Below are 20937 nucleotides of genomic sequence, written 5' to 3' on the forward strand. Positions count from 1 at the left end.
AGCCTCGCTCCAACTTGGCAGCAAGCAGAGAAGGAATTCGGCACCCAAAAGGGTTGGCTACAGGCAAAGAGATTTGCACAAACCAGTCCAGAGCAGCTACCTGGCTGCCAGGAGGCTCCCTCAGAAATCCTTCCATTTGGTTGGCTTCCTTTGACCTCGTTGCTACGCAACAGCATATGCCTTTCCAGCAAGCTTGAGCTCTTCAAAGGCAGAGCCCCATCCTCCCTGTCCTCCTTCCCCTGGGCCTCCGCCTCCCCAAATGTGAAATGAATCAAGCAGCTCCAGAGGAGAAATGATCTCTGTCTCGCAAGGAGGTTTTTAAATAGATCTGCACTGTGGTATGAAGACTGGCTTAATGAGGGCATCCACCCCTGCCTTGTTCCAACCGGAATGGGCAGATGAGCCTTGTTATAATGAAGAAGGGAGGGAAGGAGGGAGAAGCAGGGAACTAATTGCGCCATTTCATGAAATAAACAAATCTGTATAATTAAAAATGACTATGAGTGGGGGCCATTCAGGGCCTCTGGCTGTCCTACTGTGTATCCCATTCCCTGTGCTACCCAACTGCAGCAGCTGAGACAAAGGTGCCGGCTATTCCATCAAGTGCCCGCCACCTCCCATTCAGTTTTGCATTCTAGCCTGCCCCAGTACTTGGATTCTTCCGAACCATGTTGGTCGAGGCAAGCAGGAGTGCCACACTGCAGTCCCACTCAGAGGCTTAGCATTCAAAGAGGGAGCAGCAGCCTAGCGTGCCAAGCACAGAAGACTGATGTCCCAGCGCTGGCCCACCTCTAGGGTGTGTTGCACCCTGCACGGGAGCTCACACTTATTAGACAACTGACTCTCCGAAGAGACCACCCCAAAGCGTAGTGAGTACCATTCTGCACCATCTTTTTTCCCCATCGTCACCTCAGATAGGCACCTGGTTTTAGCTGGTCCCTTAAGGCAAGATTCACTGTGTACATGACAGGAGGGAATCCAAGCTCAGGTGCTATCCTCACTTATTGATCCACCAGGTATACGCTTTCTCAGTCAACCTCCCATCATGGTCACAACTTGGCACCAATGCACTGGATTGCTCCAATGCCCCCCTTTGAGAACCGAATGAGGTGTGTCGTGCTCTATCTTTAGTCCATCAGCTTTGTCCTCACTCCGCCGTAACAAGGATAGGACTGCCGGGGGCTGCATTTGGCCTGGGGGTGCACAGCGCGTGCCCCTAACTGAACATAATTGGTTTATTTCACGAAGACGATGACAACGAGCTCCTCTGAGGTCTCAGAAGCTGTCTTTGCACTGAATTGTACATGGACAAAAGCCAGGTGAGGTAGAGATCCTATGGTTAAAACAAAGTCCTAGGAGTCAGGACATCTGGGGTCATTTCCTGGCTCTGCCACAAAACCTGCTGTGTGTCTCTGTTTCCTCAGTGTAGAATCCTTACCGGCCTCAAAAAGGTGACAGTGAAGCAAAATTCACTAACAGTTGCAAAGTGCTTTGAAATTCTTGGATGGAAGGTGCTACTTAAGTACTACTTACCCCTCCCTCCACCTGTTTTGTCTCATGCATAGAGGTGCCCATAGCTTCAGTGGAAGTTACTGGTGCTCTGCACCTCAACAAACCATGCCTTGCCGGGTTATGGTATAATTACAGATTCTGATCCTTCCTACCAACAGTTGGCTAACCACCAAATTTCGACATGGTTTGTAACTCCTTTCCTTCTCTTTCTCTGTTCCAGGGCTCGGCTCCCATTCTGGTAGTCATGGTGATCTTACTGAACATTGGCGTCGCCATTTTGTTTATTAACTTTTTCATCTAATTGAGACTGTCTTGTTCGAAAAAATAAGAGTTACGTGTACGAACGGGGGAAAAAAACCAAACAAAAACAAATCAAAAAAAGGGAAAGATCATAACTTGAACCATCCTGTGACAACTTCCAAGTCTTTTCACAGAAGAACAACAAATGATTGAGTCTCACTCACAGTTTGCCTTTTTTTCCTGGGTAATGTTTTTTGGATTTTAGCCAAAATTCTTTGCTTGTACAACACTATGCTGTGTGGCATGGCAGAATGCTAACAACTCTATGACCCTCCCAGCACCAGAAAGGATGAGACAGGATCCCAACAAAATAAGAGTCAGTTATTTTTTCCCCTCCAAAGTAAATAAGAACAAAAATGGCAAAATGGAGGTAAGAGGGTGGGCAGTTGGATCAGGGATGCAAAGGGGGTTGAATGAGGTCTCTGGTGTAAACACTCAACCCCATTGTTGTGAAGTTGATGGGGGGGGGGATCCCCTTTCACCCATCCTCTTCTAACCCCCCTGCCACAAAAAAAAAAAACCCTCACATTTTTCTTCCCTTCTCTGCTACCAGAAAAAAAAAAATAAAGCAGGAATGAGGAGGAGAAAAAGAGGTGCTTGGGGAGGGGGAAGAGACCCCCCCCTGAGTACAGAGGATAGAGGATGAAAGGAAAGTGGCCCATTTTTGTTACAGTTTAAAAAAATTCTGAAGCAATCAGCATTTTGCTCAGTTCTGGTGTGGTGGTGGTGGGGATTACAAGGTGTAAATATCATACCTGCTGGCACCCTCCCGTCCTCACTTGGCCAGGGTAAAACCGCCCAAAGCCACCCTCTTTCCGTTCAAAGCTGATTTCTCCTAGCTACAAATCTGCCCTCCCCCCACCCTTCCTCACCCCATAAATTGCCTGGTAGCTTATTACGGCCCAAATCCCCCCCTCCCCCCCAAACACCCACACACACCCCCAGGAGTGGTGATACTAAAACAATCACCAGCTATCCCATCCTGAACTGCAACACACCTACACAAACACACCAGCGCTCACAGAGAATGCAAGGAAGCTGTCTGGTGGGAGATTCGATTCTGATCCAGCAAAGGACATCTGGGGAGGAGCATTGCAACAGCTGCAGGAGCGGAGGAGCGCAGCTGGGTATGCTTGTTACATCTTGCCATGGACCGCTTCAGACATCATGCTTGGGCTCTGAGCATGTCGTATTTTTGCACTTTGTATGCAGGATATATATTCCAGCTTCCGACATGTCCCTGTAAAAAAATGTCATTGGCAACAGCAGCCTCTAAGGATGTATTCTTTTCTATACGTCACTTAATTTTGTTTGTTTTAACATCTTCGTAATGGAAGTGGCCTACTGAGGTGCCTTCCTGTCCTACCCTTCTATGAATCTATGCCTGCCTTGATTTTTTCCCGACCCCTTCCTCCCCGATAATACACATTCATTAAAGATGCAGTACACCAGTCCTGAGCTGTTATGGTTGCAATGACAAGAGCATGGTTTTAGCTCAGTTGCTTGGAAATTCCTGAAGTCCTGTTACATTCCAAAAACAATTTAACTGTTTTCCCTGCCCACCTCCATCCCCAAGACCACATGCAGTCTGTCCTTGCCGGATAAATCAGCTGTGCACTTCAAAAAGTTAACTGCCTCTCTCTGATACAGTACATATTGGAACCCTATCTGACCCACAATTACACCCACTGCAAATCCATTGGATAAAGGGGGGGGGGGGTCATGAGGGTCAGATATGGCCCATATACAATCCTCTAGATTTTATCTGTGACCAAATCCGTATCATCATTTTACATACAGAGTGTTGGGCACAACCCTGACTTGTGGACTTGGCTTTGCTTTGCTTACATTTTATCTGTTTCTCTGCTACCTTTTCAGCAGATTTCTTTATTACACTGCACTGGATTGCTATATTTTTAACCAGAAATAAACTAAAGATTAGTGCATGTGCCAGTTAAATTCAGTTCTTTTCCTTAAACTGCCACGCTCATTCTCTCTTACCGTTTTCTTTCCTTTTTTTGTTTGTTTTCCTTTCTGGGTTGAGGGTGTGGGATGGAAGGAATGAAAGGCAGATAATGCAAGCCTAGTAACCTTTCTGATAATTTTGTTTCCAGGGGAACAGTCCATCTTTTTGGTCCATCTTCATTTTTTTCCCCATTCATCTTTTTTAATATTGAACGGTTGCTGCAGACCTTAAGTGAACCAAATAACGACATAATGTAATTGCAGCCCTAGGAAATCATACATGCTGCGATATGTGTTTTGTAATTCTGTTTGCAACTCTTTGTAAAGATTCTAGAGAACTTTTTTTGTACATTCCAGTAAGTGCATGACACACAGATACCTACAGAAGTAGGTTACATATTTAAATGCAAACACAGTACAATATTTAGATATGTATAAAACAGCACAAAAATGCATATCATTATCAAATAAAAGTACTAGTGGTTTCATGACTAGGTTTCTCACACTGGTGACTGACTAGTTATTACTGCTTTTCTTGCAGACTTCCAAGGAATCGATATACGGCTACCCCAAATTCAACCTAACTCCATTTGTCTTTCATCTCTTGGTTTCTCCCTTTGAAGCACCTGGCCTCAGCCACTGTCAGAAGACAGGATGCTGAGTTAGATGGACCATTGGTCTTACCCACTATGGCTGTTCTTATGTTCTAGTTTCCATGGGACTAAAAATTCAGTCAAGCAAAGTGTCTAAGATTCAGTGGGTCTGAAAGACATCTGAAGAGTAATATTAATTGGTTCCCAAACAATGTGATTAAAAATAATGATCCCTTGATTAATCAAAGTGAGGTGAGCAATTTGTCTTAGCTCTGTGCTTTCACATCCACCCAGAGCCAAAAATATTATTGACAAGTAGCCCATTGTACCTCATAAGTACTGTGTTCACGGCTCTCTCTCTCGCTTCGGCATGTCTAAGACATGCAGCACCATAGTATCTAGACACCACATCCACATATACTCTCTCTCCACGCTGTTTTACATGTATACTCAAATGTGTAGCTAGACAGATGCATGCAAGCAGCTGTGCGATTCTGAAGACAATTGACTTTGCTTTTCAGTCTTTCAGGGATCTTCTCATTTTCCTAAGGAGAAAGTTGCAGCTATTTATAACCAATCCAACCTCATGTCCTGAGGGCTGGTTCCATGTGTGTTGTACTGGTGACCCCTTTCACACAGCAAGCCTCTGAGTGCGACAGCCTCCACCCACTCTTACAAATTAAATAAATATTATTTATATAAAATAAAAACCCTTTTTTTATATTTAACATTATAAATGCTGGAGGTGAAGCAGGGTTTGGGGTGGAGGCTGACAGCTCATGACCTCCCATGTAATAACCTCATGATCCCCTCAGTGGTCACAACCCCCAGTTTGAGAACCCCTGTGTTAGAGGGTAATTGGTTACTTCCTGTATCTGTCAAGTGTTTTAACACCGCGGGCAATTTTTAAATCACGATCGGATGTTTTGTTAAAAGCTCTGCTCTAGGAATTATTCTGGGGGACGTTCATCTGGTCTGACCTCCTGCATAACCCAGACCAGAGATTGCAATGGTCCCTTCCGGCCTGCAAGTCTCTGAACAGGATCTTCTCGGTCAATGTCAAATATACACATGCACACGCTCACTCTTTTCCGGGTGCTACCCTCGATCTGTATGGAATGGACTTCTGTTGTGCAGACAGTATGGAATGCAGGACTACGCTACACTTTCTCGAGGACAAGCTGACATTGAGTTAAGGAGCTCCATAGCACTGAAGTCAGAAGGTCTGGCCTTCCAAGGAAGCGGACACTGCAGTGTTATCCTTTAGCTCTGGTTTCTTGCCTTGTGTTGTTGTCGAGGGGATGCTGTCTGGAGACACTTGAAATCAAACACAAGGAGTAGATTACTTGGCATAAGGACAGAGATGCTGAGACGCGCAGCTAATGCTGGTTTACTGCAAGAAAGGTACCATCCCTAAGCGCAGCCGCAAAAGCAGATGCGTGAAATCCCTGCACCACAGCCATGTGACATGCGATGAAGGCACATATCAGAGTTGGAGCGGGACTGGAATGCACAGCGTGGCCCAAAAAGAGCAGACACAAGGATAAGTCAGGGGGCCAGAAAGCAGCATTTGGTTTGCAGCCAATAAACACTAGTGAAAAGGAAGTGCTAACAGCACAGGCGGAAGAAGAGATCTCATTCAGATCTGAGGAAGGAAGCACAGGTGAGTCAGCAAGGTATCCAGACAAGCTGAGGAGACAAACATTACATGGTGCTTGAGACATTCAGAAAGAGCACTGGGCATCACGGAGGTACATGTGGGACAGCTGAGGCAAGCCTTGCTGTCAATGACCTAAGTTACAGGGAAAGTAAGTGCGCTCCCGCAGCGCAGCCTCGGTGGCAGGAGGCGCAGGCCTGATCATGCACTGAGCCCTCGCTCCATCACCCATGACCCCAGGATGCCACTTGCCAAGGCATTATCGGGGGCTGATTCTCAGCGTGAAGTCAAACGGTGCCACATGAAACATCAGGCCCTTCCTTAGCATGCAGGGCTTGTAGGAAGGTGATGACGGAGAGAGATCAGGAAGGACGGACGGACGGACTGCGAGGAGAAATGATCCGCAGGACTTCGCCATCAAATGACATGTAATCTGACACCTACAATGTGGCAGAAGCTGTTGGGGACCCATCACTCTGAGAGGTTCTGGTCTGGGTGGTTTACATTGCCATGAAGATTGTCGATCTGTCTGTCTCTCACACACACACGCCTCTGACTGCGAGGATGATGCTGTGTGCCTCACTCACTTACACATCTTCCATACATCCAAGAGAGAGCATGGGTGTATAAGCTCCATCAATACATTTCTATACAGTGCATACACAATACAGATGCATCTACCTGGTTACTTTTATCTCCCAATTTGGATGAAACACAGAGCCAAGATCCCGATCACTTGTCATTAAAAATCCTTTGGCCCCATTTTCAGGTGTGTAAGCACCAGTGGCTTATCAAAGCACTGATCCCCCTAGATTGACTTGTTTTAACTGGATCTGGTTTTCTTCTTCACTTCCTGTCTCTGTCCTGCTGCATAATGGCAGCTGTGTCTTGCCCCAGAAGCGGCTGCATGTTGGTGCCAGGTAAAGTGATCCTGCTGAGACTATAGGGAAAAGCAGTTTGAGGCTTCGGAAAGGCACCAGCGAATCAGAATTGATGGCACCAGTAATTCCACTGTTGCACGCCAGCCTCCCCGCCTCTCCGCATACTGACAGCATCTCAGAAAGCAATTCTCTTGGTTAGCTATAACGCTGAGGCATTCTGCTCTAGAGATGGGGGTCAGGGCAGCCACTGGGCCCATCTCCACCTAACAGGTTGATAATAAGCAGAGCTTCTTGACATGAACTAAAATAGTTGATGAGCTTCTGCAACCCGAGGCCTGCATTTGTGAAAACCTTTGTGTTCTTGTCCTTCCCTTCTTGCTGAGAGGCATGGCAGCTCAAGGTTTTCTCCATTCGACACATACCAGCAGGGCCCATCAATGGTACTCAGTGCAGGCAGAAGAGAGGTCACTTCTCAAAAGCCTGCACGTGGAAAATATGTCCAGATTCAGCCCAGATGAGGTGGGTGAGAACCAGAGCAATCCAGCCCCTGGCGCCAGGAAATGCCAACAATGTCCCTCTGCAGGAAACACCACACAGAGGGAAGGAAACACCTGTTGAATTGAGCTAGTTGCGAATTCTCCACTGAGACTTTGTTTTGCCCATAAGAAAATTCCGATTTGTCAAAACTGAAACTCTTTGCCAGAAAAGGTTGCTTCTGACAAATCTTCCAACTGGAAGAAATTTTGGTTTCAGAGTGGTCAAAATGGCCTATTTTGACATTTTCAAAGTGAAAACTTTTGAAATGACTGAAGCAAAACATGTCAGCTGACCTTATCCAAACTTTTGTTCAGATTATGGCTTCATGAAAATTTTCTAGATTAATTTTTTGTCATGATCCTGGAACGGAAAAAAAAAATTCTCACTCTCTCTAAAATTCGGGTGGGACAGGAAAACCAGGTCCTGCCCAGCTCTAGTGCTATGAGATACACGTCTCTTCTGCTGTCATCGTGCATGGCACGGCCAAGCAGCAGGGAGAGTACATGGGTGGTGAGCTGGGACACACACGGCTGGAGACATGCAGACCTCTTGCTGCTCATCCATGAACAGAAATCAAATACTTCTGTCATCCCTGCTGGACTTAATGGCTTGATTAGTTTAACTGCCGCTCCCTCACACTGATATCTGCCCTGCTGCTGACACCTCTGCTATCTGACCTCTGGAACCTAAAGCCACTTGGGGAAACCAGGTATCTAAAATGGACCCTGTTTTATGCGGAAGGGCTTTAGATGGTCATCCGATCAAACTTTCACCACACTTAATTTCTCCAGTGCCAAGAGCGCCTGATGACAAGGCAGATACAGGCAATGCCTTTGCTAGTTTAAAATGAGGAGTGGATAGCACCTGCGAATACTGGGATGTGAGGTGTTTAGTGCTAGGTCACTAGTTCAAATCCAGGTCAGGCCATTTGTGACTGAAAGCGGTTATCTGATGGCAGCTGGAGGGCCTATGCAACACAGATTGGTGGGTCTCAGTCCAGTTCCAACCGGGCCCAGTAAACCACTACTACCGGCAGCTTCACCAGAGAGACCAAGGACCCGGCATGCCTGTAGTGTGTTTCACTCAGGGGTCAGCAGGATTAGTGGGCAAGCTGTGGCTCGATAGTTCTTCTGCCCCCTCAAAGTCCTGGGCAGGGCTGTAGGGGGACCCAGATCCTCCCTCTCCAACAGGTCCCAGCCCAGGGCCCAAAGCAGAGAGAGATTTTCTTGGTCACCTCTTTGTGGTGCACCTGGCAGGCCTCCTGTAGGCTGCTTCCCACCTCCCTGCTCTCTTTGGCTTGGAGGTGTGGTGGCAGCCCCCTCGCCCCTAGCACAGAGATCCCAATCAGTCCCAGCAGCTCACTCTTTAACTGGATGCTCGGAAGACCGCTGTTTTCCCTCAGCAGGGAATGGGGGAGGGAAAAGGGTCAGGCCCTTACCCTCCTGGTTGGGGTCTGACCCACAGTCCAGACACTTCTCTTCTGGATTGCCTTGCCTCCAGAGGCTGCGAATTGGCTTCCTCTCTTTGGACAGCCTCTCCTTCACTCACCTCGGGCCTGACTGTTAAGTCCCCCTTGGAGCAGGTCCTCCATTTGACACATGCTCTGCAGCTGCTGAGGGGTGGGGCCCTTCTGGCCCAGTACAGCTCCTTCCCTTCCTTAGGCTCTGTGCGGGGTCTGTAAACACCATCATCACAGTGCCATAAAGATCAAACGAGGTCTTCATGGTTAGAGGAGGTCCCCTGAGGAAGGACTGAGGCATGTTGGTTGGGCGGCATGCGTGTGAGAGAGCCGCATGTTACCCATACTTGTCCTGGGGGTAAACTTCAGCCTCCAGGTTTCTCAAGCTGGCACCTGACCTTTCCCAAGAACACCCGCGAGAATCAGAAATGACTGGGCAGTTGTTCAAAGCTGCAGAAGGGACCCAGTCACAGAACAACATAGCTTTCTGCCAGCACACATGGAGCTGGTTCGTTTCTGGATTAGCCAGTGCACTTCATTATCCCAGCTGGTAACCAATAAACTCTTATGTCAAGTCTTGTTCATTTCTACCGATTAACCACCCACCCACAAAGAGATTCACATCTCAATTAATAAGGATGAACAATCTCTTATGTTGTTGTGGGCTACAACCCATGTGAACCTTCAACTAGACATGAAACCACTAATCTTTACATTGTTGCCTTTTGTCTGAATCCTGAAGTAAATGCGAGTTTTCAGTCAGCATCTTCATTTATTCTCCATTTTCCCCCGCCTGGTGCATGCCAACTGTTTTCTGGTTACAGTGCAATTATTGTGTGTGTGGACTAAAAAGGAAAGGGAATGCTGAATATATTCTTATCTTTCTCATACATGCAGTGGCGAAAAAGAATTGCCTTGGCCTTTTCTCTTTATTTTATTTTGGGGAAGGGGGTGAAAGCAGCTTGATTATTTACAAAAAATAAAAATAAAAAAATTCTTTCCTGAATGTAAATGTTTAAATTCTAGCCTTTTTGCAAAATGAGCAACATAATACATTTAAAGGGACACTGCCAAGATAAAAATCACATAAAACATATACACACTAAAAAAGGCACAACCCTTCTATATGTTGCTCATTACCCCTTAAATCACTGAACATTGAAAAAAATTGGTTTTTATGAGAAACCGTGGGCTCCAGTGGCTCCACTGGCCAGGAGACCTGGGTTCTAATCTCAGGCCTACTCAACCTGCGGTATGACCCTGGACAAAGTCATTTCATCTTTCTGTGCCTAAGTTTCCCCATGGGGATAATAGTATGTACCCTTTTTTTTGTACAGCCCTTTGAGACTTCTGGGCAAAATGCACTATGGTCCCGATCCATTGTCAACTGAAAGGCTTCAATGGGCTTTAGACTGGTCCACGGAAGAGCCAGGCATGTTTATTGTTTGACATAATTTGGTCACCAAATATGCTGTTTGTTTATATTGTGCATTTCCCTCAGCTTGAGCAATGAAACCAGACTTGTTGGCTTTTGTTTCTGGTTTCACACACGGCTGCAGGTGCTCAGTCCCTCTGACAATCAAGCTATCCGTGCAGCTGTGGTTGGGATTCCAACTTGGCAGGAGACTGTTTATATTTTTTTAAAAGCTTTCATTTAAATAATAAAAACACATTAAAGCTTTTCAGTCCATTTCAGGGTCCTGATCCCACAGTTAGGCCCATATGGACAGATCCTTGCTCCACTGCAGAGCTTCACTGATTTCATAGATTTTAAGGCCAGAAGGAACCATTGCAATTCTCTAGTGTAATCACCTGCATAACACAAACCATAGGACATCCCTGCATTAATTCCTGCTTCAAGGCCAATAGCCATGGTTGAAGCAGAACTTTTCATGGGATTCCATGTGGTTTAAGGCTCTAGTCATGGGATACCAATAGCAGGATTAAGGCCCAGTTTTGCAAAAGCTGCTTGTTTTTCAAAAAAAAAAAAAAAAACCCCAAAGCCTAAATTTTGGGGCCTAAACTACTTGTTAGCACCCTTTTAACACCAGCAGGAGCAAGGTATTCTCATGGCCCAGGGGCTCCCCACAAGTATTCCAAATGCGTCAACACGGTTAGATTTTCCTCTGGCTGGCTGGCACACACGTGCGCGCACACACACACAGGCTCTCATTTGAGCTTCATTGTGGGTTTTGTTTTAAGTGAATCTCAGCAAACTCTCCTTTACAGAATATTTCTCTCCCAGGACAGAATTGCTCAATATATTTATTCCCATAAGAAAAAACGTAAAGGCATAAAGAGGGAGCCATTCCCATCTCACACGCCCACCCCCACCACCCCCATTCCAGTGAAAAGCTAGCTTGGCACAAACACACACAACTACATTTCAGATTCAGCCTTTGAAGAAGAATAAAGGGGAAAAAGGAAAAATTCAAACCACTGTCGCACACTCTCTAGCGCATCTGCTGCATAAGGCTCTCTCAGCAGTCTTACCCAGGCAGTATGAGAAAGAGAGAAAGAACCCTCCCTGATACAGCTGCTAATGGGCTTCCCTTTTTTATTTGATTTTTTTGCCCATCAGCTAAGGAACCAAAGGCTACAGAAAGATGCAAAAATAATAAAATAAACTTGGAGAAAAAAAAAAAAGCATGCTATCCAATCTGTTTTGAAATCCAGAAGGGAACACTGAAATGGAGCCCTGCTTCCAGACCCTGCCATTATTTAATTGCTACTTTCTGACAATAAAAATCAGCAACATAGCAAAACTGCAGGTTCTATGAATCTTTACGCACGACCACGGATGGGACACAAAACGGACCAAATGGCAGGGAGATGAAGCCTTGTGAACTAATAACCCCACTGACAAGACAACACACCGCTTGATGCTTTTAATGGAGCGAGTGCTTGTAGATTCCTTCCCTGGGTATCCACAAACACTGTGTTTTCACCTCTCCCCTGCAATTTTGCATGCAAGGTGCTTCCTTATCAGCTATGTTTTTATCTTAACAATTAAATACTTTGGGCAGCTTGTTTTACGGAACCTTGTTTATTTAATCTCCATTTTGTTCTAATTAGCCTCAAGGAACCTAATGCCACTCTCCTGAGAGCGACATTCCCTGGTGACATCCCTGCAGAAGCGATACACAAAACAGTCTAGGGTTTCTCCGCACCAGGGGCGCTGGCTCCTTGCAGTGTTGAGTCGAGTTGTTGCTGTTGTTTGTTGTAACTGAGACGCCCGCACGCCCTCCGTTATCCCTGTGGGTGACAAAAACGCTCTGGGCACAGTGGCTGTTTCGGGAAGCAAGGGCGTAGGCGAGCAATTCAAAATGCTCATGCCCCTGTCCCCCTCCCCAGACCCAAGAGGTAACAGTTTCCCAGGGTAGAACATTTTGACATGCAAAACAGGCCTGGTTGCTCTCACGTGGATGAGCACAAGAGATGCAGAGGGATCACTTTCCCCACACCCCTGCCCTTGGAACAGCCAGGCTCCCAGGGCTCTGGGAGTACAGCACTGTTAGTTACTAGACAACTCACAGGGGTGGTGGCCCTCACCCTCCTGCTGGCAGCGGTATCACCATGGCCCTTCCCTTTTAAAGGGATATGGCTGGAGGGAGTGCATGATGTATGAGAGAAAGAACCCTCCCTGATACAGCTGCCAATGTGCTTTCCCTTTTTTCCCCACCACCATCATAGGCAGTCTGGTTGCCTCTGGGCTGATAGCACAATGCCGCCCCCCCACTCCTGATGGGGTGGTATATGCTGGCCCAAACCAGCTGTAATATGGCCGCTGCCCTGGAGGGCTACCACAGAGGGTGCAGTTAGACATTTTCCTTTTCAAGAAAGCAGGAGGCACCACAGTTCAGTTGGGCAGCCGGGCGAGCTGAGTTCGAGTTCCAGCACTTCTACTGACTGTAAGCGCCTCACTTCCCCTTGCTGTGTCCAACAGGGGCAGTGATGATGACCTTCCTTCATAGTCTATGGATGAAGAGCAAAGAATTTTTGGCATGAGGATACCCACCGAAGGTCTTGGGAGTTTTGAGCACTTCACACCCCCAACATCCACAGCAGCCAAGTCAGGAACCGTTAGGACAACAGCAACCACAATTCCCCCAGCACATTAAGTAACCTGATGTTTTAAGCCAAGCCACTATCAATTGCAACATGCAGCTGAAGCCCACAGAGCCTACACACCATAGCTTACAATGCTCCACTCGCTCTGGGCCCTTTCTGGTTAAATGAAGCACTGCCCTTTGGGACTTGTAGTCTCTACAGGTTGCACCTAATTAAAGATGGGCAAAATCTGCTCTATACTTTTTTCAAATTAGATGTAGCACCTGAAAAGTTGCCAATGTATCCTTTAGTCGGGCAAAATTCGAGCACCCTGTTTTACACCCATCCTCCTCCTGTTGGAAAAAGGAGCAATTCTGCGTCAAGGGATCATAGCTTGTGCCTATCGCTCCTGCTGCCATCAGCCAATCCTTGCTAGAAATACTTCGCAACATTCTCGTTTCAGTTCCTGGCCCCAACATGCTGCTAAGTGGGTAATCATGTTTTCCATTATCCTTCTAGCGGTGAGTCTGTCTGTGTCTTGGGTATCAATTTCATAAAAGCTTTTAAAGGAATAGATAAGAGGATTGCTGTGGAATACATGCGATTCCCGACTGAAACCCACAAATTCAGGCCATCTCGCAAGTTGCTCAGAAATAAAACAAAACAATACAAACCAGGTCACAAGTACTGCTTGAGGCTGATTACCATCTCAGAACTAATCCTTCCACACGGGGCCATAACCAGGGCAGGGCAGCCACTCAGGGTGCAAAGCCGCAAAGGCAGAAAAATGGGGTGGAGAAATGCCCCCCCCCCCCCCAAAAAAAAAAAATGGCAGGGGGCAAAAATATGTATGCTCACCCCGGGCACTAAAATGTCGAGTTACAGCTCTGCTTCCACACCAAGGACGTCGGCAGTGGGTGGTGTCTAACATGGAGGCAGGAGCAAGGGGTTAATGTGACGACAGCACTGCGTACAAAGGTCCTCTCCCCAGTGCCAAGTGCGGCTTTTACTCCCGCTCAAAAGATGCGGGGGAGCAGACCCTTGGCAATGGGCCCTGCAGCCACCAGTACCAAGGCCGCCGCTTTCATTTGTAGCTCTCTCCCCTCAGAAGAGTAGCAGAGGCCTTCTTGGAACTCCCGGCAACCACTCATTCCGTTTGGCCTCCCAGCTGGAGAGACATGGGGGTGGCTGGCATGATGCCAGCACTGGCAGATGGTAGCCACTGTAAAATGCTTCTGTCTTAACTACTCAGCAGGCTGGGGGATTTTGGGTAGTGGATAGGCCCCAGCATCAAAACACTGGCTCTCTCTATCAGCCTCCCACTGACAGCTGGCACAGCCCGCTGAGTACTCTCCCCTTCTGGGCTTAGCATTTACTCCCACATCTCCCATCTCATAAGCCAGTCAGCCACTCTCATTGCCGTACTTCATCATGCTTGAAAACAGGTCGACCTAAACTTGGCCCTAATTCCCACCTGAGCTGGCTACGTCCAGAGCTTTCACTTCAGACCTGCTCTAAGGCTCAGCTTCTCAGAGGTATTTCATCTCAAAAGGTGAAATCAATGGAAGTTAGGAGCCTAAATACCGTGGAGGACCTGGGTCTAAGCTGTGCAGTGCTGCTGAAGTTGAGCGACCGAATGAGACCCACCTAAGTCCCGCTGCTTGTGAGAGTCAGCAGAGAACTCCGCACCTCCACTCAGTGGTTGATGTTTCTCACCCAAGCTTGAGCAGCTCTTCCAAACAGGACCCTAGAGCCCAGCCACTGTTCCCTCCATGGGGCATTCCTGTGATGGGAACTGTATATTGGACAGCTTGTGAGGACACATTTGGTTCACTCATAGACATTAAGACTAGAAGGGACAATTATGAATATCTAGCCTGCCCACCTGCATAACATAGGCCATATAATCTCCGCCAGTGTATAATTTTGGCTTCCACCCCACATGCTACCTCAAGATTTGGGCCTGTACCTCTGGCACCATAAGCAAGAGCCAGGCTAACTCTCCTTTGGTTTTCAAACAAAGCCTCCTCCACTCACGCCACGGGGAGGGCTACCATTAAGCCAAAAAAGTGACCCTGCAAGGCAGCTACCACTGGTACACGTTGCTGTCGCAGATAAAGTCGTAATGCCACCAAGCAACTGATTACATATCAAAGAGCTAATGTCATTCCAAGCTGACAAGCCACTGACAAGGGCCTGCATACAACGTGCCCCTTCTGCTGAGCTGGCCTGGATTATGCTTTAGGGAATTGAGGAGCGGACTACACCAAGACGTATAGCTCAACCCCGCTTCCTTTACCCAGTTTTCCGAGGAAGCAGGGCCAGATTCAGGGGAGCCAAAGGCTTATGCTAGATGTGAATTTGCTTGTGTATTCAATCCTCTGCGGGGAGGCAGACACTGCTGATAATTAAGGGACGGCATCAGCTCCATAGTTACTCTCATCAGGCCTTTCCTGGATAGAATGTCCCCTTGCTATAAAGTCGTGGTGGTGCGAATGACACAGGGCACCCATCAAGAGGTAGATGAAGGATCCCCCTTCAAAAAACCTCCCAGGGATGCTGGGCATTTTTATGCTGATATTTCTGAATTAAAATAAAACCTTCAGAGATGGAAGCAAATGCGAGAGCTGGAGAAAGGTCCTTAGATATGAGCATATGCAAGAGAGACCCTGGAAAATACAGCTCCCTGTTCTATACTATGTTTTATTTATAACCCAGTGTCCCTCGAGATCCAAATCTCTTACGGAAATAGATGCTGAGAAAAAGTTAAACGTGGCTAGGTGAGTCTGCAGCCCAGCCGGAAAACAGGCTGCACAATAAAGAGCTGCAGGTCACAGCAGGACTCCATAAAAACAATACTCAGAAACAGGAGGAAAGAAAGGGAGGGTGCCTTCCAGAGAGGATCTCTCCAAGAAACTGTAGGCTTATAAAACTGCCCCACCTCTGTCCTCAATCCACCTGGTCAGTTCTTGTCGACACCAAGAGAACTGCCAACCCAGTACAGAAACAGGACTATTAGTGACTAAGCAGTCTAGCCATCAGGAGGCTTTCCACTTCACACTGTCCAAGCACTTGGGACAAGAGACTCACACCAGGAAAGAGATCTTAGTTAAAAATAAAGAGGAGTGAACTTGCGGGGGTCCTAAATGGAACTGCTTTGCTTTTGAGCCTTAATTGGATCTATAGACAGTTTTGCCAGTAAGAAAAACCAATGATATCAGTGGGGTGATTAAGGGGATTCTGGTGGATCCAAAGAGGGCCTCCCAAAATTTCTTTTGCAAGGCAAGAGCAAAGGAATTAAATTTTAGGAGGGTTAATTAAGGAAAACACAAAATAACTCAACCAAACAACTTTATTACGAAAGCACTGAGAAAAAATCATATCCAGCCCCTGGCCAGATGAAGGACATTAGGAACCTCAAGTGATGTTGTGATTCTATTAAGCAGTCTGTCTGCAGCCAACTTAAACAACTGTCAACAAAATTACAATGTATATTCCAATCTCAGCAGAACACATTCCCGGCCAGCAATCCTGTTTACTAAGGCCCGTTTACAGGGTGATAATGGCAGAAATATACTGTGAGCAGATAGGCACGCCAACCTTGGACTGCCCAAGACATCAGTGTTTCGCAGCCAGGGGCCTTTGGAACCTACAATACATACCAGGTAAGAGGTACATCAGGTTTAGATGGCTGGTTCAACTGGCTGTTGTCCCAGTGAGGTGTTTGCACCCACACTGCTCATTCTCAGCAGCACGCGCATCTAGACCGAACCTTCATAAAAAGTCTTTGCCATCGCGTGTGCCAATTTCGCCACCTTCTTCTCCTTTGCATCAGGGCCCATATTGTGGCGGGCTAGTTTAATCCAGTATTGCTCAGTCCTGGGCAGATAGTCTGTGTATTTCTCATCAAGCTGAACAGATGGGTGCCGCTCCTCTTCTAGCGCATGACAGGAGGGAAATGGAAAGGAAGAGAGAGGTCACAAACAGCTGATGAAAGCAATCTGCTTGCCCATGTGCCAGGCCGGTTGAGGCGATGCTGCAGCGAACATATTTTAATGCGACAGTTTAAAGACTATCGATAGCTAGGGAAAATGGTTTTTCTCCTCAGGACACAGGCAAACATGGAACAGAATGTACCTATGGAAATATGACTTCTTTTGGAAAGCTCAACTTGCTGCTGGATTTTTACCTTTTTAAATTAAAAGACTAATAGCGCTGGTTGGAAAGGCAAACAGACTTATGTGCATGCAAACATGCTATCTCCAATAGAATCATAGAAGGTTAGGGTTGGAAGGGACCTCAGGAGGCCATCTAGTCCAACCCCCTGCTCGAAGCAGGACCAATCCCCAATTTTTGCCCCAGATCCCTAAATGGCCCCCTCAAGGATTGAACTCACAACCCTAGGTTTATCAGGCCAATGCTCAAACCACTGAGCTATCCCTCCCCCTCCGTTCAGATCTGAAACATGCCCTCTCCCCACCCTGAGCCCACGCGTAGCTGTGTCAATGAACCTCAACCCTGACCTGCAAAACTCCCTGCATCTTTTTCTGAGATAGAGGTGGGAATTAGTGGTCTGAGCACAGGACAACAAAGCCAGCGGATTTCTGACCCCTGACACCACCTCCCTCCCTGAGGGTTTAGTGAGGACTAACACTTGTAAACATACCCTGAAGGTGAAAAGCACTGAGCCACTATCTGTTCCTAAATTCCCTGTAGCTTCTTATTGCTGGAAAATCCCAGTGGGCTCAAGCTGTCATTAAAAGCTGGCTTGGGTTGCTAATAAAGCACAACAGTTTCAAATTCTAAAGCCACTTTATAAAATCAGATACAAGGCTGAAACCTCTAGAAAACATCACAAACTGGAGCAAGGCAGCCAAAATTGCAGATGTGGGGCTAAAAGCACCCCAAACAACTACCAATCCATGTGTTCTTCTCACTCCTTTTAGCATAATTACCTTCATCATCTTCACTTTCTTCATCAGAGTCCTCCTCCTCCTCCTCTTCACCTCCCTCTGCACCTTCCACATCATCCCCCTCCTCATCAGAGTCGGACTCTTCCAGCCACTCTTGAGTTTCTTCAACAGTAAAACAAACATATACAATGAAAAAACAAAACACAATAAACCCTCTTAAGGTGGCGGGAATTCTTACGGGGAAAATGAGATAGTCAGACAGGTGCCCCGTCTTTCTGAACCGAGCAGTCGTCACATAGCCACTCTGCAGCTCAGCCACCATGAGAGACCAAGTTCTGAACTATTGATTAGTGTTTATAAGCATGCATGAAACAGAAGGGGAAAAAAATGACAGATAACAGCTATGGAAGACAGCATGGTTCAGAGCCTGGGTTGACCAAGAATGAGGATACCTACGTTCAATTCCCACTCTGCCATCTGCCGTGTGACCTTGGGCAAGTCATTTCTTCCATCTGTGCCTCAGTTTCCCCTCTCACCCTTTGTTTGTCTTGTCTATTTAAACCATGAATTCTTCAGAGCATGGACAGTCTTCCGCTATGCCTATACAACACCTAGTACAATGGGGCCTCAATCCTGGTTGGAAGTTCTAAGTGCTACCATAGTACAAGTAATAAAAAATAAGAAGAAGAAATACGATAGGCGCCTGTCCCACAGTCTCATTTAGCTCCTCAGGGCATGAGGCTTGCCTTCACAAATGCACCTCAAACAATGCTGGCTGCTCTACCAATAATAAATGCATATGAATAAATGAGAATGCTGACAATACTGTGCAATGCCACGTGGGATGGGAATTCAAGGGCTCAGCTTCCATGCTCCCAGTTTCCCTCCTACAGCCTATTCCCCGTCCTCGTCCACACAAGAGCAGCACAAAGAGGCACTGAGCGAACACAGGAAGCTATGGAGCTGCACAACAAGGCCACTGAGGGAGAGGAGAGAGAGAGGGGTAGGGGGAAGATTATCTCGTTATACAGATGTGAAAATGGGAGGGGGGTGAAGAGACAGCATTACCAGAGAACCTGTTCTCTAAACTCACCTCAAAATCACATGCCAAAGATATTCAGTGAGAACCAAGGACCTGGCTTTTAAAGCTTTACCCTCGGGAGCATTTCTGAATCCATTTGACTGGGAGCACAGGGAAGCATCATCAGTGGTTCTGGCCTCTCTGAGGGCCGTGGGTACTGAGGTGGATTTAAGTGAAAGCTCGGAGTGAACATGCTGTAGGTGGATTCATTAGGGGAAAGACCTGGATTGACTTTCCAGACACCATGCAGAGAAGCCTCAGTCAGTATCGCCTGCCAGACACTGCCCCACTCCTAGAGAATAACCGACAGACAACATGCTTGCAAAGCTACCCTGAAAATCTGGACCTCCAGATCCCTTTGGTGGTGCGCAGGAGATGCCACGATTAGTGGCAGGGAAAGCAAGCGGCAATGAGCTCTGAAAGCGGGGGGGTGTCTAGGCTAGGGTGTCAGACAATCAGGTGTGGAATACCCTGCTTCACGCTGGTCATTGTGACACATCTGAAAGGTATATTCCCTGCGAGGTGGGAGGGTCACAGCCGCTACACCACATCTGTATACTGAAATGTGCTCAATTCTTGTCCTTTCTGCTGACTTCAAAGTGACCCCATTGATGATTTTATCACCTCCTCACAGCTCACTTGAAGTGGAAGCCCCTTTATTTCTGGCTGTGGAGTACCACTTCCAATAGGAAGCGAGCAGACTTGGGTCATAAGATTTCCCAAATTCTTTATCCTCCCTGCATTCACCCTAGGCAAAATCCGCTTTAACACAAAAAACACTCAGGGCACAATGCAGTACCATTAGGAGAGGCCGTAAACCAGTTGTCAGGAAGTCCCTGGGCGATGCTCTGGAGCTGCTCCCCATGAAGCCAGTCAGGACTCTGGGGAAGTCTCCTTTCTGTGAGCAGACTGTCTGCAGGACACAAAGCTCACACAGCTTCCACCTTCCTGGGTCTGACCTCGGAGCATTCAGCATCCTCTGCCCCTCCATGCGCTTCCCACAGCAAGTCTGCTCAGGCGGGGCTCCTGGGGAAGCCAGAGGGTCCTGCCCCCCAACTCCGCAGTCAGATGTGACTCTCAGCCAGCCAGTAAAACAGAGGTTTATTAGACGACAGGAACATGGTCTAATACAGAGCTTGTAGGTGCAGAGAACCGGACCCCTCAGCTGGGTTCATTTTGGGACCAGTGAGCCAGACAACCACGTCTGCACTTCACTCCATGTCCCAGCCAGCCCCAAACTTAAATTCCCTCCAGCCCCTCCTCCTCTGGGCTTTGTCCCTTTCCCGGGCCAGGGGGTCACCTGATTCCTTTAGAGGGGATTAAGGGAAGAATTTGTGATTCCCACAATAAATAAGGCCAGTCGACTGGAGGTCATGAGGCCAGGGAAGGTTCTTGTATGGATTAATCTATGCCAAATTTAGTTCTGCTGCGTGTAAAGGGAGCCTGCTGCCAGCAATCTAAAGAATACGGCCCCGCCTGAAATCTGCTCTGCAATGATTCACCTGTTTCCGTGTGGCCCAAAATAGACCATTACTGAAAGACTGTAGGCTTAGGTGAGATTTGTCCCCAGTTACCATTAGTGCTGGAAAAAGGCTAACTCTGACTGTCCTTAAAGTATCAGGTGCTGTGCAGGTGAACTCTAGGTTGAGATTGAAAGCAGGCAGGACACTGGATGCAGAGACCCATGCCATGTGCATGAACTCAGACTGTGGCTGAGAACAGGACTTTATGTCAGAGCTGTTCCAGTCTGCCTGTCTGGGAGAAAAAACAAACCTGCTCTATCATCATCATGATTGGTGCACAGCATAGTGGCTGGAGCACAGGAGAGGGAGTCAGGAACCCTGGAATTCTAAACCCTATGTGTGCCACAGACTTTCATTGTGGACTTAGGCAAATCACTTAATCTCAACTGACTTAATTTCTTCATTTGTGAAGTGAGGATGCTGTTTCCTCTCTCGCCCCACTCACTTCCCTCCAAAGACAGGAATG

At 47.3% G+C, this 20937-nt stretch overlaps 2 protein-coding genes across 7 annotated transcripts in view; one reads left to right on the plus strand and one right to left on the minus strand.

The window, feature by feature from the left end:
- Window positions 1-1829, plus strand: part of JPH3 (junctophilin 3) — a 112922-nt gene extending 111093 nt beyond the window's left edge. The window contains exon 5 of the mRNA XM_007059290.4: window positions 1733-1829. Within this exon, the coding sequence (XP_007059352.2) occupies window positions 1733-1813 (81 nt within the window). The 3' untranslated portion in view covers window positions 1814-1829. The remainder of the gene's footprint in view (window positions 1-1732) is intronic.
- A 14459-nt stretch (window positions 1830-16288) lies between these two features.
- The window catches only part of KLHDC4 (kelch domain containing 4), a 51817-nt gene continuing 47168 nt past the window's right edge, over window positions 16289-20937 (minus strand). For 5 of the 6 annotated variants that reach the window (XM_043526264.1, XM_043526263.1, XM_037877906.2 and 2 more), the window contains 2 exons: window positions 17910-18029; window positions 16289-16891 (listed from right to left, as the gene is read on the minus strand). In XM_043526264.1, coding sequence (XP_043382199.1) covers window positions 16716-16891; window positions 17910-18029 — 296 coding nt within the window. In that variant the 3' untranslated portion in view covers window positions 16289-16715. Of the gene's footprint in view, window positions 16991-17909; window positions 18030-20937 lie in introns of all 6 variants that reach the window. The other variant, XM_037877904.2, reaches the window with a different exon arrangement.

Source organism: Chelonia mydas, chromosome 12 (assembly GCF_015237465.2).
Source record: "Chelonia mydas isolate rCheMyd1 chromosome 12, rCheMyd1.pri.v2, whole genome shotgun sequence".
Classification (NCBI taxonomy): domain Eukaryota; kingdom Metazoa; phylum Chordata; order Testudines; family Cheloniidae; genus Chelonia; species Chelonia mydas.